This window comes from Pinus tabuliformis, chromosome 4_1 (assembly GCF_031772625.1).
Source record: "Pinus tabuliformis cultivar Carrire ecotype Pingquan chromosome 4_1, CPIR1, whole genome shotgun sequence".
Lineage (NCBI taxonomy): Eukaryota > Viridiplantae > Streptophyta > Pinopsida > Pinales > Pinaceae > Pinus > Pinus tabuliformis.
Window position 1 is genome coordinate 159,439,792 of NC_142303.1, and position 17,365 is coordinate 159,457,156.

Below are 17,365 nucleotides of genomic sequence, written 5' to 3' on the forward strand. Positions count from 1 at the left end.
GGATAAATACCATGAAAAATATTACCTTCGCGTGGAAAAAATTACCTACAAGCATAGCCACTGGCATGACCGGCACGGAGGTTTACTTTTAGTATAATAGTCAATTGAAACAACGCAATTCGTTCAAGTTGTGGTTGGGTGCAATAAAGAAAAATAGCCATCTGTCTTGAAATCAGACACAATCAGACACATTGACAACGAAAGGGGAAGGTGAATTAGAACTCTAAACACAGCGTTTCCCTAGAACCCTGCTCCATCCATTCTTGACTTTGGAGAAGTTTGTTTACTTTGCAATAAACGATGACATCTCAAATCATAAGATAAGGCTTCAAGAAATAAGCTTCTTTCATTGTTATAGTATATTTAGATTTGTATTCTTAATTCTTTGATGAATTATTTCATTTTCCACCCTATAATGTACTCAAATTTCTTCAACGATCTCAAATATTTTTTTATTTTTTTGATAAGTTCACTTTCCAACCAACAAGCAATGATATCTTAAACTAGAAGGTGAAAACCTGACAAGTTTATTTCATGAATACATCTATGTTTTTAACTTCACCTTATTGATTGTAGGGCTCCCCGTCTTTGATATTTCAAAGTAAAATCTCAAAGAAAGCTACTAATTAACGAAGAAGCGTAAAATTTACAGCAGTGCAATGTTTGGTTTGAATAAATTGCTATCAAACAGTCAATCTAAATTGAACAAGATCTTTCCATGGAACATAGTAAGGGGTTTTCAGGTGTTGGTGGGGAATTGAAACATGGCGGAGGATTGGGTACATCATCTCCATTTCCTTCTATCATTTGAACAACCCTACTCATGGAAGGACGATCTTTCTGGTTGTACTGAATGCACCACAACCCAACTTTTGCGAGTCTCCTCGCCTTCTCCTCATCTTCTGCTTCCAATTCTATTTCTGCCCACCCTCTCAATCTCCTTGCTAACTCCCCACTCTGAAGCAGTTTGAAAGCCCACTCGGGGAAGAAACACTGGCTGGAACGGCTGGCCTTCAAATCCACGTTCTTTCTTCCCCCAACAATCTCTAACAAAAGCATTCCGAAACTGTAGACATCCGATTTATCTGTAACAGGGCCAATATCTCCATCACACAACTCTGGCGCAACATATCCTGGTGTCCCTCTCCCGGCTGTCATTGATATATGGTCGTCTTCCTTACCACAAAGTTTTGCGAGGCCAAAATCAGAAACTTTTGGTGTGAAGTCAGAGTCCAGCAATATGTTGTGAGGTTTTATGTCGAAGTGTATGATCCGCTTCTCGCAGTCTTGGTGTAAATATGCAATTCCACGAGCAGCACCCAAAGCGATTGAATACAATTGTTCCCAGCTCAAGACTTGCTCCTTTTTTTCTGTAAATATAAACTTCTCAAGGGATCCATTCACCATGTACTCATATACTAGAGCACTTGTAATGCTTTCAAAGCAATACCCGGACAGCCGAACCAAATTGATGTGATGGACCCACCCAATGGTGGCCACTTCGTTCATGAATTGAGTCTCGCTGTGCCTTTGCCTGTCCAGAATCTTAACAGCCACTAGGGCTCCGTTCGGAAGCTTTCCTTTATACACCACACCATAACCTCCTTCTCCCAACTTTTCTTCAAAGTTGTTTGTGATCTTCTTGAGTTGAGAGTATGTATATCTGGTTGGCATTTCATAAGCATATTGCTTTAGGAATTTCTCAACCTTTGAAGTAGAGCTACCAGGAGAGGGTTTTCTACTCTTTGCATAAAACAATATGAGCAGCACTAATGCTATTGCTGTCAGCCCAACCCCGACAGAGCAACCTGCAGTAGATAAAGATAAATTGATATCAAAGTGATCTTCGTCTAACCCGGAAGACAATATTGATGGAAACAAAATGCAAATTCGCGTATTAGATTAAATTAGAGACACTGAATATGAAGAAATCATATTTACCTATTATAATCGCCGACATGTTTCGACCTCCTTTATCTTGAGTACCTGCATGGTCCATAGCGATTGGTAAGAGAATACATACTTGACAGAACGCGAGAGATTCAAACAGTTTTTCCTTTTTGGGAATGTTGTTCATTGACCGGAAGGGATCAGTCCAGCTGGAGAGTCTAATTTTTACTTTAAAGAGTGGTGAGAAGAATTGACTCAATGACCTTTCATTTAAAAAAAGTGTTTATATCAGAAGTACTTACCAATTAAACTAACTTTCCGTAAACACTTAAGGTTTCAGCTTTCTAATCAAATTTTGAAAACGGGATCGCGAAACCTACCATCGCCGGGGCATTTTTCTGGATCAGATGTGCCATCGGGACAATAACAAAGAAAAGTATCAGGCTTCGATATGTTAAAACCACAATACCCATTACTTTTCAAACAAACTTCACAGCTTTGGTCTCTCTTCGGGTCCACACGCCATGTTACCTCAAAACCCTGAGCTATTAAAGTCTTATTATTAATGGGCTGCTGAGAGAAGTTCTGTCTAACTGGTAGTTAAAATACGTTACAGAAAGTTGTGCCCTCCAAATTTAAATGGGGATTCAAACTGTAGTACCAATCACTGCCACATAAACTCAAATTATGCACTTGTGATCCACTAATGTTCTCATGAACTTGATCGCACTGCTTCCAAAGCGTGAGATTAGTGTATGTCTCCAGAACCTGAAAATGGGAATCAGGCCTCCAGAATTGAGAATAGTTTCCTGAAAAATTACATTTTCCGCCCCACAGATTGTCGTTAACAATTGTCAGTATTTTATATGTACTACTATTCTCCAAGAAAGAGGACTCCAGTATGTGATATTCGTCTCCACCGATATTCATCAGAGTATGGCTCTCGTAATCACATGAGCGTAGCTGGAAGTCAGGGTCGCCGCAGCCGCTGCCATTGCTCCCAAAAGGATACGCGAATTCAACGTCCCCACATGTAGATGTATTCCGAAGACAATCGTCGTAAAGAGTGCCGAAACATGATGTGATTGAGCAGAGGAAGAGAAGAACACAAAGCTGAACAGTGAGAGGCATTGCATTTGCGAAGAAGAACACGTATTCTCGAGCCCTGCTATTCTGTCGAAGATAAAAATGAATGAGTGGAGACTTCAGCTGAGGAGGCGAATATATAAAAATGCAAGAAGGGTTGTGCACATATGTAATTGGAACAGAAGGAGATGGACTTGGAGGGAGAGAGAGCTTCAAAGTAAACATCTTCGAGGCCAGAGTGTAGTCAACACGCCAATTAGACCTAGTAGCATGACTACACGCCAATTAGACCTAGTAGCATGACTTCCTAGGTAAAAGCTCTAATAAGTTGCGTTGAACAATTCCACATGCCGTCAGGCATCCCGTGGATTGAAAATTGTGAAGTGACTGGGTGAAGACTCTGAATCTCTGCCCAAAGTCCTGAGTCATGACCACTCATTTTTAGACAAATCCCTCGCATTCAAAATTGTATGGGTGAAGACTCTCAGCCCCCTTCCTAAACTTGTGACCACTCATTTTGAGATGACAAACTTATTTTTCAATATTTGCATTTTCCATATTTATATGTTGACATATTTCTAGAAGGCAAGTAGATGAAAGGTATAGGCTGGAGCTAACCTTTAGAGAGCGGAGATGTCTTCAGTAATTGAAGTCAACTTTCCAACGAACATTTAATTGGTGTATCTGTAAAGGTCCCTATTAAAATGAGTATTATAAATATTATAAGTTAATTATATAAATAACGTAAATGGTTTTCTTCATGGAATAGGATATATATATTTGAGATCGTTAAGTGGAATTGTTATTATTTTTTTATTATAAATAGCCATGTTTATATAAATATTATTATAGGTTTTTTTTGGCAATATAATTTTGTAATTTAATTTCAAAATTTTTGTTGTTTAAAATATATTTTTGAATACATAAATAGATTTAACCTTCTTCAAAACCCCCGGAGCACTCTAATTATGCATAGAACTTAAACTCAATTGTTTAGAATGGATTTTGATTAAAATTAACCAGAAAAATAATAGTAAAAAAAAAGTAATTTTGTCTCTAAGTTAGAGTAAGCCTTTAATATATATAATAAAATAGACAAATAAAATGTTTTATTTTATACATTAGTTAAACAAATTATATTATATTATACAAATATTTTTTAATTTAATTATGAAATATGAATACAAAATTTAAATCAAAAGTATGAAAATAAATGTTATAATAATATTTTTAAAATGGGAAAAATTGTCCTATGAAAAATATTCTTAAAAAAAGTTGAAATATATCATTAATAATGTAAGAGTAGTAGACATGATTTTCAATAATATAAAAATTAATTTATTAAATTGTAATATGTATATCATTTTTTTTTCAAAGTTTATATTGTCTAATAGTTATTAACATAGTTTCATTCAATGAATAGAAATGAAATCATTATCACAATATATAAATGTTAGAATATTACTATAGATTTATTTTAACTTAAAATTTATAATTTGTAATGTGTTGAGAGTGATTAAATTTTTTAAGGTGTAAACATTTTTTCAATTTTTTCACTTTAAAAGATGTTTAAACTTGAGATTTAAACCCTTTTGAAACTTAATAAAATTGTCTTAACATGAATCTATGTTGATTTGTGAAGTTTTTTAATTTTCATTTTATATATATATATATATATATATATATATAAAAAACTAACATTAAAATATTGTATTTATGGTTGATACTAAAATATTATACACACACATATATGTATATAGTCAAGTAGATTACAAGATGATTTTCATTGATGTTAATGTAGTCATTGGTGTCAAGGAACTACAAATTTAGGCGAGTTTGTTCGAGAGTTTGTTGATATTGTCACTCACCATTTTTTGGTGCATGAAGAGTCTTGTACTACTTGCAAACTGTTGAATACATGATTCAAGGGCCCATATTTGAAGACATTTTTTTTATAGCAAATCAAGTGAGGTGCTCTTGCAAAGTGTATAGTTGGATAATACTCTCATAGACCTTTCCACAAATATATGAAACTTTGAAAAAATCCTAAGGGATTAAGTGTTATTGCAGTTCAAAGTTTGGAAAGGTTCCAAATCACATGCTTGCACTTGGCTGATAGACTTTGTGATTAATATAGTTTGCGAGATGGGAATGTTCATGACAATTGACATCTCCATGGTGAAGAACTTCGTAGGTGATGGGAGGATGTGATTGAAAAAATCTGTTATTGAGAAACTTCTTGGGATAGCAAATCCTTTCCTTAACTAACATTTGTTTCCATGTTCATGACATGGAGGTTCTAAACAAGAAAATTTTTATTGACACTTGAGGATGATTGCACAGTTGAAAAAATTCATAGTGAAAGACTCTGCGAGACATTGTAAGTGATGGGAATTTCACATTAGGGTCCTTTTAAAATTAACAAAAGAAAATGTCGAAAAATGCTAGACCCCCCTAGGCTTTTCTTAGTACTAGATGGTGATGTGGTAAGTGATAAATGGTGAAGTGTGATTTGAGTACATTGGTGATGAAAAAGCTAGTTGGCATGACAAGTCAACATGATGATGACATGGCTTGACATGGAAAGAACACATGGCATGTAGATTTGACACTTTCAGGTGTCGAAGTGGCCCTTTTCCATATGACACATGGTGCCACTCATAAGGTGACACATGGAAATGCAATGAAGATAACTTAGCATGGTTGACATGTCATTCTAGTGTGGAGATAAGAGTAAAAAGGTTCATGATGGGTAATATCATAGTAAAAGGGTTAGTGATGGGTAATATCATAGTTGATAGATCTCGCAGACAAGAAACTTTTCATCAACTAGTGTATGCCTCCATGTCCTACCGTAGAGTTGATCCAAGTACATATTGGTGGCCACCCGCCTATTCCATCTAGATCTCCAGTCAGTTTCATTTATTTCATTGTTTATTCCCCTTGTCGGGTTTTGACTCAGAGTCGAAACATGCATCTAATTTGGAAGCCTTCAGCTCAAGCACCAGTGATTGCTTGGCTCGACACACTTGTGTTGTGAGTGGAGCTCTTATGGAACTCATACCATTTTCCCATGTCTTTCATTATCTTCAGGGTGTTTTTATTTATTTGCGGCTTCGACGAGTTGTCCTAGGTTGCCCCACTTTGGCTTTGGCCTCTGCTCTATGGTTTGGGGGTGCCTTTTCTTTACGTCAGATTTGTAGATCCAAAGTCTTGCTTCTTCTATTTAAACTTATGATTAATCTTGACAGTGTATCGGTATGCCGTGATGAGTGAGGAGATGCCCAGGAAATCCATCTCATCCTTGATATACTTTTGTAGGTAGTCGCGGTACTTGAGTACCAAATTCTGCTTAGAATTCTTGATACCCAATTTTGTGTGTAGGGTATGGAAAAAATTTGTCAAATTTGGGAAATCTTGGTCCCTTCCCTACCGTATCATGTTCCACTTTATGTATTTATCTTCATAGCTCCTGAAAGGGTTATATTGTTCCTTGTCGGCATCTCGGAAAGAATCCCAAGTCGGTGTGACTGAAAATAGTGAGGATTCCATCTCACCCTTTTTCTCATAGTAGGTTTCCCACCAGTCCTTGACGTGTGGCGTGGCTTTGAGAAGTGGAAAAGGATGTAGATCCAGTCAAGATATAAGTCATTTGGGATTTTTCAGCCCCAACCACTTTAACAAAGCTCTGCAACTTTCTGGGTCTTTCCAATTTCTACCGCATATTTGTGTTGGGGTTCTCTCATATCACTTGGCCTTTAAGGCAAGTCACCAAGGGCAAAGCTAAAGCAAAAGGGTTTTGGTCTGAAACCCAATAGAAGGTTTTTTTTTTAGTTGAAGCATCGCCTCTGCTCTGCACCAGTGCCCACATTACCAAACCTGTAACAACCATTTCGAATTGAGATAAACGTCTCCGACTATGTTATTGGTGCAGCTCTTACTCAACAGGGACATTCAATGGCTTACCACAGTGAAACACTTTCAGACATAGTCCAAAAGTATCCCACTCATGACAAAGGAATGTATTCCATTTTGAAGGCCTGTCATCAATGGAAGCATTACATTATGGGGAAGAAAATGGTCATCCACACAAACCACCAACCCCTGGAATTCATACAGACATAAGGGAAGTTGCGGAACGATCACCATTAGAAATGTTCCACATACCTGCAACAATTTAATTTGAACATTAAGTACAAGAAGGGAAACACCAATAATGTTCTAGACTACCTCAACCGACCACCAGTCATGACGCTAATCACTGTGCTCGACTCCTATGGGCACGAGACTTCGGGTTGGCCGAATATTTACAAGAGCGATCATGAATTCGACAATGCATACCAGACACTCTTCGAAGGTAAGAAAGTTCCAATTTTCATCTCGAGGATGAATTTTTATGCCACCTGGGACACATTTGTGTTCCTTTAAGCGACCATGGCAAGATGATTGTGAGGCAGACTACGGTCAAGTCTTTGGACATTTCAGGGTAGAGAAAATAGTGGAAATCTTGCAGAAGTATTTTTATTGGTCGAACCTTCCTCAAGATGTTTGGAGGTACATTAAATATTCCTCTTCCTACTTGTAGTCGACATTGGGAATCCATCTCCATCGATTACATGTCAGGCCTTCCTTCTTCTAAGCACGACAAAGACTCCATTTTTGTGGTGATCGATAGATTATCTAAGATGGCCATTATATAACCCTGTAATAAGAGTGTCAGAATAGAGGCCACTACTAAACTCTTCTTTGACCAAGTGTGGGTAGACTTCGGGATTCCATAGTCCATTGTCTTAGATCAGGACAACAGATTCTTGAGTGCATTTTGGTCAAGTCTTTGGGTGATGTTCAATACCAAACTTACTAAGTCCATGGGTTTCCATCCTCAAATTGATGGAAAAATAGAGGTTGTCAACAATATGATCGTACACATTATGTGCATGTACAACTTGAAGCATCCATGCATATGGGATGAGATCATCCCCTATGTCCAACACAACTACAACAAAGCTCTCCACAACTCAACGAGCCACATCGCCTTTTAGATAGGGATGGAATTTCAACCATTATTCCCCATTGATGTGGCCATACCATTTACAGCTACTCAGGAAAATTTAGCTCACGCCTAGTCCGAAGTCTACAGGGCTAACAACTTCATCAATCACATTCAACACATCTGCTACCAGGTCCATGATATATTTGATAGAACCAATGATAAGTATAAATAACGACATTATCATCATCGATTTCCGCACAAGTTCCAAGTGGGTGAAAAAGTTTGGGTACATTTGCAGAAGAAGCGTCTCATTGGACCCCACCGCAAGCTTGTTGGGTTATATTCTATTCATTCCACGACTAGCCCCAATAGTTATGTCAAGGTATTAGAGGGGGTGCAGAGCCCCCCCCTTTGTTGTGCCGATGCATAACGGAATGATCAGAGGTGGGACGTGTTAGCTCTACTACAAGATTAAGGGGTTGGAGGTCAATTTTCGGTCTAGTGATAGGTTTATGCCAAAAAGGAGTGCGCTGCAGTCGTTTTACTTTCTTCTTTTATTTTCCTCACACTCCCTAAACCTTCCGCAGTCTCTTTTTTCCTCTAAAAATCTCTTCGCTCCCACTTAATCTCTTGTATTTCGCTGCCTCTAAAACTCTGCGTAAGCCCGTTTTCTTCTGATCCCCGAGTGCTAAGCTATGGTCACCATATAACCCAACCATGTGACTTTGTGCCTTCATTCGACTCTCTGCCTTGATCTCCACCGTCGATCGCCCACGATCCGACATTCTCCGCAGTAGCTGTGTTTACTGTAGGATTAAACCCCATGCACTTTCCTCGTCATTTGACTGTCTGTCGCAAGATCGGACGGTAGTCACTTCCCCCCGATCACATGAGTTGCCCACTCGTTAACGCGCAGGGAGAGTGGTTTCCCGTCGCTCACGAAATCCACGCGTCGCAATATTATTGCATCGCGCGATTTTATACGGAAATTGCCGCAGCTCCAAAGGCGGTGCAGGGAATACCGCCCGCCCACAAAACCACCTTCCCCCTCTCGTTATTATCCTGCATGTTAGCCGCCCATCAGCCATCGGATCTACCCGACCATGATCCGACAGCCCACGTTTGTCCGATCATTTTGTTTCCCGATAATGCCTACAAATCGATCCCCGCCATCGATTCACGCGATCTAACGACTGAGATTTGTCCCCGACATAGCCATGCTTCCGCCATGCTGCCCATGTCCACAGCCTGTCCTATGTACCCGAAGGACGAAGGAGGTCAGAATCCTATACCCGGCACAATAAGATCCTCAGCAACTGTATTTAAGGAAAGGGATGGCCAAGAAGAAAAAGGACGGCCTCGACCAGTCCATTTACCAGTTATGGAGTTTCACTCATACAGCACTTCATCTACTCGAGGAGTACAACAGAGTACCAAAAAAGGTCGATTTATTCATTAAAACATTCAGATTGTAGCAAATGACCCGTATCTAATTGTAAATGTGGTTGGTGGTCCATTATGACCCCTCCACGCATAGAACAACAGAGCAATTTTGTAAACAAACTCGATATATACCAAGAAACAAGATGTAATCAGGTTGATGAATGTTATTTTGATGTAAGGTTCAACTTCTGGATACTATAACTACTATGATACCTGCAGCATCTGGTCTTCATTTTTAGCTAATGCAAGCTTCTTTTATGGTTAATTTCTCACTTTCCACTTCTTCTTCTTTGTTTCAGGTTGTGCCTGTTATGCATGTATTCATGTGCTGTAGATGTTTAGCATTAGAGGGGCTGTCATCCCACCTCTGCGTTAGAATCTAGCTTGTATCATTGAATTTGTATGCAGGCTTCTGTTGTTTTAATGCTAGGGAGCTATCATCCTGTCTGTTCATTAGGAAATAGATTTACAAACCTTTTAACTGGTTGCAGTTGGCCATCACAGGGTCCTGTGCATCTGCTGGTGTGATCAGTATTCTCCATCATCACATTTTATTTAAAACTGTGAGTAATTGGTGGTCTAAAGCCTTGTAATCTGGGGGTGTTCACCCATGTTTGGGGTTAAGCGTAGTAGAAGTGGTTATCTGGCTTGAATATGCATCATTCCTTCCATTCATCCACCATTTTCCAACATTTTTGTTGATTTTGTAATGTTCCCAAGCATCTCTGATATACAACCTAGGAGAGTTTCTTGGGGTGATAACATTAATTGGCGTTGTCGCCAGGGAGAGGAGATTGAAGCTCAGCTTCCCTGGGAGAACGACACAGTTCCAGATTTTGATGATAGACAAGGTCTGGGCACATTTCTGGTTGTAATCATCTATCTGGCGACTCCACTAGAGGAAGACCAACTTTTGGTGACTCCACATTACAGTTCTAGTGCAGTTTGTGAGGCATGCTCGGAGAAATCCTTAGAAACCATCAGTTGAACCAGTGCCTGATCCTGAGAAGACGTTAAGTAGAAGAAAATTTCGTTGAAAGGAGTACCAGGATCAGGTAAGCCTTAGAAGTCCCATGTATCTCTGTTAGTGAAAGTCACCTTCAGAGATTCATTCAACTCCTTAGTCATTTATCTCCCTTTTGGATTCTAGTTCAAAGAAAAAGCACGATGTTGTCCATCATATTCCTCTGTCTCTGTTATCCTTTTCATTGATCCATACCACTCAGTCTACCAGTATCCTTCCACTTACCTCAGTCATGGCAGGCCAGCAAGCTCTCACAAAGATAGAAAGAATAGTTGCTGCTAGGTATGGACCCTTAGTCTTGCCTACCCCTTTGAATGCCATGCCTGTAGGAGATTATCAAGAATATATGCCTAAGTTTATTGGTGCAGATGGAGTATCAGCAGAAGAGAACCTCGAATCTTTTTATTGTTATGCTGATAATCTAGATATTAATGAAGAGGATGTTTGGATGAGGGTTTTTGTCCAAAGCCTAGATGGGGAAGCTAGAAAATGGTTCAGAGAATTACCCCCTAGGTCTATAGCAGATATTGAGGCCTTAGATGATGTGTTCCTAAAGCACTGGGGAGATAATAGAGATATGCTCTATTATCATATTGAATTTGGGAACTTGCAGAGAGAAGATGGTGAGCTGCTGTCTGATTTCAACATCAGATTCAATCTTATGTACAGCAGAATGCCAGCTGAAGTAAGACCAACCCCTACTTCTGCCATGCTAACTTATGCTAATGCCTTCGATTCTCAGTTCTTCCTGTTGTTAACAGAAAGAAGATGTACTTCTTTGGCTGATATGCAAAATGCAGCCTTTCAGGTAGAAGCAAACATCATTGCTGCAGAAAGACTCGAAGGTGATGATGAAAGGAGAAGCCAGGGAGGTGAATCCTCACCATCTTATGATCCTAAGATTGATGAATTAGCCAGGATAATAGAGGAATTAGCCTTTGAAGTTTCTAGACTAAGAGCTGAGCAGTATTCTGAGGAGGCAGAAGCCCATTGTTCCATTTCTCTTCCAGCTCCAAATCCATATAGAGGAGCAAATGAGCAGTTGTAGATTTCGCAGAGAAATAAAGATGCAAATGAAGATCAAAGGGTGAGGACCTTTTTTCAGAAGATTGTCATGGAAGAAGAGAAACCTCAAGAAGAGGAGGAGGTCCATGGTTTGGAAGATAAGGGCAGTTCCCCTTTCCTAACCCGAGCTGCATATGAAGAAGCATTATCAAGAGGCACTGCTTGTCAGTTTGTTGTGCCTACAGAACAACAAGCTTATCAGCAAAAGGCACCTTCATCCTCTAAGAATCTGTGCCTCAAGCCAGCTCATCTTCACATGGCTATGCAGATCTGCAAATGAGCCAGCCTGCTATCATCCCTAGTCAAGTGATCAAAAAGGGAGAGGAAAACTCCCCATCATCTTTCGTCCCTCTGCCTGCTCAAGAAGAATTCCCTCAAAGTTTCCCCTTAAACACTGAGGCAGAACAAAATTTAATGCTCAAGGCCGAGACTGATCACCTCAGTTTTGATTTTTTGAAACCTGCTCAGATGGCCTCCACACAGAATGAAAGGGCAGCTTGTCAGATGACAGAGGAAGACGAGGCATAGTTTTGGGACTCCTCCTTGGATGTGGACTGTTCTAAGAAAAATAAAGGATCTGATGATGTCTTTGTCTCCCCTGCACAAGAAAACAATGGTTCATCATTCATGTTAGTTGTGCAAACCACAAATGACACAGAAAAGTACACAGTAACCATGATTATTCAACAGTTGTACAAAGGCTCCCATGAAGAACGTCCAAGGAGGAAAATACATAGAAGGGAGATGAAATTTGATCGATATCTGCCTATTAAGCTTAAATGTCCTAAACTGTTTAAGGTAGAGGATCAAATAAATCCAGTTTTGCTGATCTATGATGAACCAGACAAGAGGAGAAGAAACAGTTTTGATGGCCCAGCAGTTGGCCAGTTTTTGAATATTTATGTTGTTTAAGGTCCTCAGGCCTTAATGATTGTAGGCATTTTCTTTTACAGGTTTTAGTGTAGACTCAATTTGACTCCATGCCCAATGGATACTAGGCAATGTTTTAAAGCTGATTTTGTATGAAGGCATTTGTCTGTAGTTCTTGAGACCTCACAGGGAGGATCTCATTCCCAGAAGGAGCCAGTGTTAGCTCAGCTACAAGCTTCATTGGTTGAAGGTCAATTTCGGTCTGGTGATAGGTTTATGTCGAAAAGGAGTACACTGCAGTCTTTTTACCTTCTTCTTTCAGTTTCCTCACACTCCCTAAACCTTCCGTAGTCTTTTTTTCCTCTGAAAATCTCTTTCCTCCCACTTAATCTCTTGTATTTCGTTGCCTCTAAAACTCTGCGTAAGCCCGTTTTCCTTTGACCCCTGAGCGCTAAGCTGTGGTCACCATATAACCCAACCATGTGACTCTGTGCCTTCATTCGAATCTCCGCCTTGATCTCCACCGTCGATTGCCCACAATCTGACGGTCTCCACTTTGTTTATTGCACGATTAAACCCTGTGCACTTTCCTCATCATCTGTCCATTCACCGCAAGATCGGACGGTAGTCGCTTCCCCCCGATCACGCGGGAAGAGTGGTTTCCCACCGGTCGCGGAAGCCACGCGTCGCAATATTATTGCATCACACGGTTTTATACAGGAAACCGCCATAGCTCCAAAGGTGGTGCGGGGAATACCACCTGCCTGCAAAACCGCCTTCCCCCGCTCGTTATTGTCCATGCATGTTAGCCGCCCGTCAGCCATCGGATCTACCCGACCACGATCCGACGGCCCACGTTTGTCCGATCATTTTGTCTCCCGATAACGCCTGCAAAGCGATCCCCGCCGTCGATTCACATGATCCAACGACTGAGCTTTGTCCTCGCCATAGCCATGCTGCCCATGTCCACAGCCTGTCATATGTACCCGAAGGAGGAAGGAGGTCAGAATCCTGTACCCGACATAATAAGATCCTCAAAAACTGTATTTAAGGAAAGGGATGGCTGAGAAGAAAGAGGATGGCCTCAAGCAGTCAAATGCATTTACCAATTATGGAGTTTCACTCATACATCACTTCATCTGCTCAAGGAGCACAACGAAGTACCAGAAAAGGTCGACTTATTCATTAAAACATTCAGATTGTAGCAGATGACCCATATCTAATTGTAAATGTGGTTGGTGGTCCATTATGACCCCTCCACGCATAGAACAACAGAGCAATTTTGTAAACAAACTCGATATATACCAAGAAACAAGATGTAATCAGGTTGATGAACGTTATTTTGATGTAAGGTTCAACTTCTGGAGACTGTAACTACTGTGATACCTGCAGTGTCTAGTCTTCATTTTCAGCTAATGCAAGCTTCTTTTGCTGTTAATTGCTCACTTTCGACTTCTTCTTCTTTGTTCCAGGCTATGCCTGTTATGCATTTATTCATGTGCTGTAGATTTTCAGCATTAGAGGGGCTGTCATCCCACCTCTCTATTAGAATCTAGCTTGTATCATTGAATTTGTATGCAGGTTTCTGTTGTTTTAATGCCAGAGAGCTATCATCCTGTCTATGCATTAGGAAATAGATTTACAGACCTTTTAACTGGTTACAGCTGGCCATCACGAGGTCCTGTGCATCTGCTGGTGTGATCAGTTTTCTCCATCATCACATTTTATTTAAAACTATGAGTAATTAGTGGTCTAAAGCCTTGTAGTCTGGGGGTGTTCACCCATGTCTAGGGTTAAGCATAGTAGAAGTGGTTATCTGGCTTGAATATGCATCATTCCTTCCATTCATCCGCCATTTTCCAACATTTTTGTTGCGTTTGTAATGTTCCCAAGCATCTCTGATATACAACCTAGGAGAGTTTCTTGGGGTGATAACAGGACGGAATCCCCCCTATTGGGGGGTTTGAGCGGGGTGGTAGCTCCCCTCTACAGGGTTGGGGGCAGTGCCCCGGGTAAATTTTTTTTGCACCCTATGTTATCACCTGGATTGAACTCAAGATGAAGGGAGGCAATTCTATGGTAATCACAAACCACGATTAACCTAGTAGCTAGCCCTACTAGGTCAGCGAAGGGCTCTCTCCTTATGGATCTCAGCCAAGATGATTGGATCAGGGACAATATTTTAGACTAGGTATAGTAGCACAATGTTTTGCTTGAATTTGTTGGTATTTTCCTAGATCAGATGGAGCTGGGCAGTTTAGGTCTGGGAAATTAGGTCAGAAATGCAGGGTGTTCTATGGGGCAAGGTGGGCACAAGCTTTAGCACTCTTAGGCTTGATGATGTGAAGTGTTTGACTGGTGAGAAGCTAAGAATGGCATGTGGAGGTCATGGATCCTCTTAAACAGTAGAAAAACATGAAATGTTGTGTGCTTTCCCAAGGCAGAGCATCAAAATTAATGGATTCTACCTATCTGACTTGAAAACATTCAACTAGAAGCAATTAAATGAATGAGGCATACATAAAACATATGAACACATAATTACAGAAGAGAAAACTATTCTAGAACTCCATACCACAAGGATCCCATAAAAGTAGCTGCAAATCTTATTAATTTCCTTCCCAAACTGTTTACAATGATGTACAATCAAGCACTGAGCATCCAAGTGAGTCCAACCTCAACAAATGACTAAGAAACACATGATATAGGCATAAAAACAACTCATCGTAGCCTCAGGGGTCGAATTCATGAAAACGGGAGTTGTTTCAACCATTTCCAAACAAGGAACTGGAATCTAGGCAACCAAACAACTTGCCTCTAAAAGAGGAGAAACCGATTCATTGCCCTCAAAACCACTTTTACTCTAATGAATCTACCATCTACAATTGTTTAACCATCATATTTACAAGCCATGACATTAATTACATCAACAAATCATCCACCATGAGAGAGAAATTATGATCATAGTTGAAAATTGGCGAAATAGGCATCCTGAGCAAAATTTGCTCTACACGCAATGCCACTCTTCCTACGTGTAGTGCCATGTTTAGACCACGTTTGGATGCCTTCCTATCATCCACATTAAGCCCATGATAGCTCATTGGAAAGGTCTTCAAGTCTATTTTCTAGAACACCTAGACTTTCTGCATTTGGAGCTCATTTGACCCCTCAAAGCTTGATTCTCCCAAGGCTGCTTTTGTGTGTCCAAAAAGTGGCAAAAAGGTCAATTTTGGAGTGTTTTTTGACCTTTTGGTGGACTAATTTTGCTCCAAAAATTCTGAAAATTTCTAGGGTGCATGTCCTCATTACCTTGAATCCAAAAATGTAAGCCATTTCTCCATTGGATGCTCCTAGCAAGAGTGCAGTGCCGGTAGCGCTGCGCTTCTGGGCAATTTTTCTGTGTATTGAATTTTAAAAATTACAAAATGACAAAATTTGCTTAAAAATTTCCCAAAATTGGTGTTAATCACCACCATCATGTGCTTTGATTTGCCAAGGAGGCCTCAACCAGCAACTTAAGCATATCCTCCTCCTTTTTCACCTTTAGAGCCCGCCTTAGCCTAGCTTTTCACTACCACTATTTTCCTCCTCCTCATAATCTTTGTCCTCTATGTCCATGTTGGTTGAGTTTTGAAGCCTTGAAACCCTAGAGAAGGTAATTGAGGAATGAGCTATGGTGAATAGGGGTAGGGGAAGGGGAGGTGATCTCGTTAAGGTTTGAACTTATGAGTGAGCTTGTGAGAGTGCTAGAGAGGTTATGAGGGTCTTAGGAATTTGTTTTAGGGTTTGAGGTTGTATGAAGGGAATGAGTGAGAGTGATTTAGGAGTGAGGGGATGCGTTGGGGTAGACTAGACAATGAAGGGTAAGATGTGAGTTATGAAAGTGAGGGAAAAGGTTTTTTAGAATGAGGGATATAATGAGGGAATATAGATGAGGGGAGAGGGAGTGATGTAAAGAGGGGTTTAGTTCTAGGGATGGGTGATGGGAAACAAAGCAGTTAGGGTTTTGTAGGGGAAACTAGGGTTTGATTTTAAGTATGAAGAAAATGTCTATAACTTTCATTGTGCAATCTAAAAATCAAGTGGAGAAGGGCAACTTACCTGTAAAAGAGGAGACAATAGAGAATTTGGTGAATTTTTTGTTGTTATAGATGATTTGGAGGCTTACTACCCTACGCACAGCACCTAGCCCTACGCACAATGCCTTTGTTATTTTGAACTACTGAAATTTTCCAGAAGCGCAGCGCCCTGCTCTACGCATAGTGCCTTGTTCCCAACGAATAACGCTTTTTCCAAGACATGTTTGGATGACTTACCGGTGTCAAAATTGGGTTTGGGATAGCTCGTTAGAAATCTTGTCACATCTACTTTCTAGAACATCTTGAATTTTTCAATTTGGAGCTCATTTTCCCTGTCACAAATGCAATCTCCCAAGACTGGTCAAAAAGTGCAGAATAAGGCTGCCAAAATGCAGAGTGTTGTTTCAGTCAACTTTTATAGGTCTTCCTCAATTCCAAATTGAGCTTAGGATAGCTCATTGGAAATATATTTGTGTCTAGTTATCATTTGACTCATAAACCAAGTCATTAGGTCATCCCAGCTAGGAGAAATATTGATTTTCCCAAGGTCACTCTAGAAGTGCATCAACCCTCCTGAGGAAAATGATGTTTTGGACATTTCTCCCAAACCATGAGACCTGTGTAAAAAATGAAAGAGGTTTTTCTTCTTGGGTCTATTATGGATAAAATCCTCTCTAACATTTGTCAAATTCATCTTTCCAGGCTCAGAAACATCATTTGAATAAAACCTATCCCGATGTGTGGAACAGGGGATTTGTAGAAATGAAGGGAAATGAAGGGGATGAGGGGATTCTAATTTCTTGAGAAAATTTTGGGAAGTAGGGAGGGATATTAGGAAGAAGGGGAAAGTGAAATTTCAAGGATTGAGTGAGGGGAAAGGGTCCAAAAGGGAAAAACACAGGACTAACCTAGAAA

At 40.1% G+C, this 17,365-nt stretch overlaps 1 protein-coding gene across 1 annotated transcript; it reads right to left on the bottom strand.

Moving 5' to 3' along the window:
* Window positions 1–539: 539 nt before the first annotated feature.
* On the bottom strand, window positions 540–2,069 carry LOC149174676 (rust resistance kinase Lr10-like). Its single transcript, XM_089422657.1, has 2 exons — window positions 1,942–2,069; window positions 540–1,808 (listed from the first exon to the last, which is right to left on the bottom strand). The coding sequence occupies exons 1-2, from the start codon at window positions 1,997–1,999 to the stop codon at window positions 697–699; spliced, it is 1,170 nt and encodes a 389-aa protein (XP_089278783.1). The 5' UTR covers window positions 2,000–2,069; the 3' UTR covers window positions 540–696.
* Between the last annotated feature and the right edge of the window lie 15,296 nt (window positions 2,070–17,365).

What these genes read in the sequence shown, in the direction of transcription:
- LOC149174676 (XM_089422657.1), bottom strand. Translation starts at nt 1,999, where the DNA reads ATGGACCATGCAGGTACTCAAGATAAAGGAGGTCGAAACATGTCGGCG. An exon ending in CATGTCGGCGATTATAATAG is followed by an intron (nt 1,809 to 1,941) that starts GTAAATATGATT and finishes TATCTACTGCAG; the next exon opens with GTTGCTCTGTCGGGGTTGGG.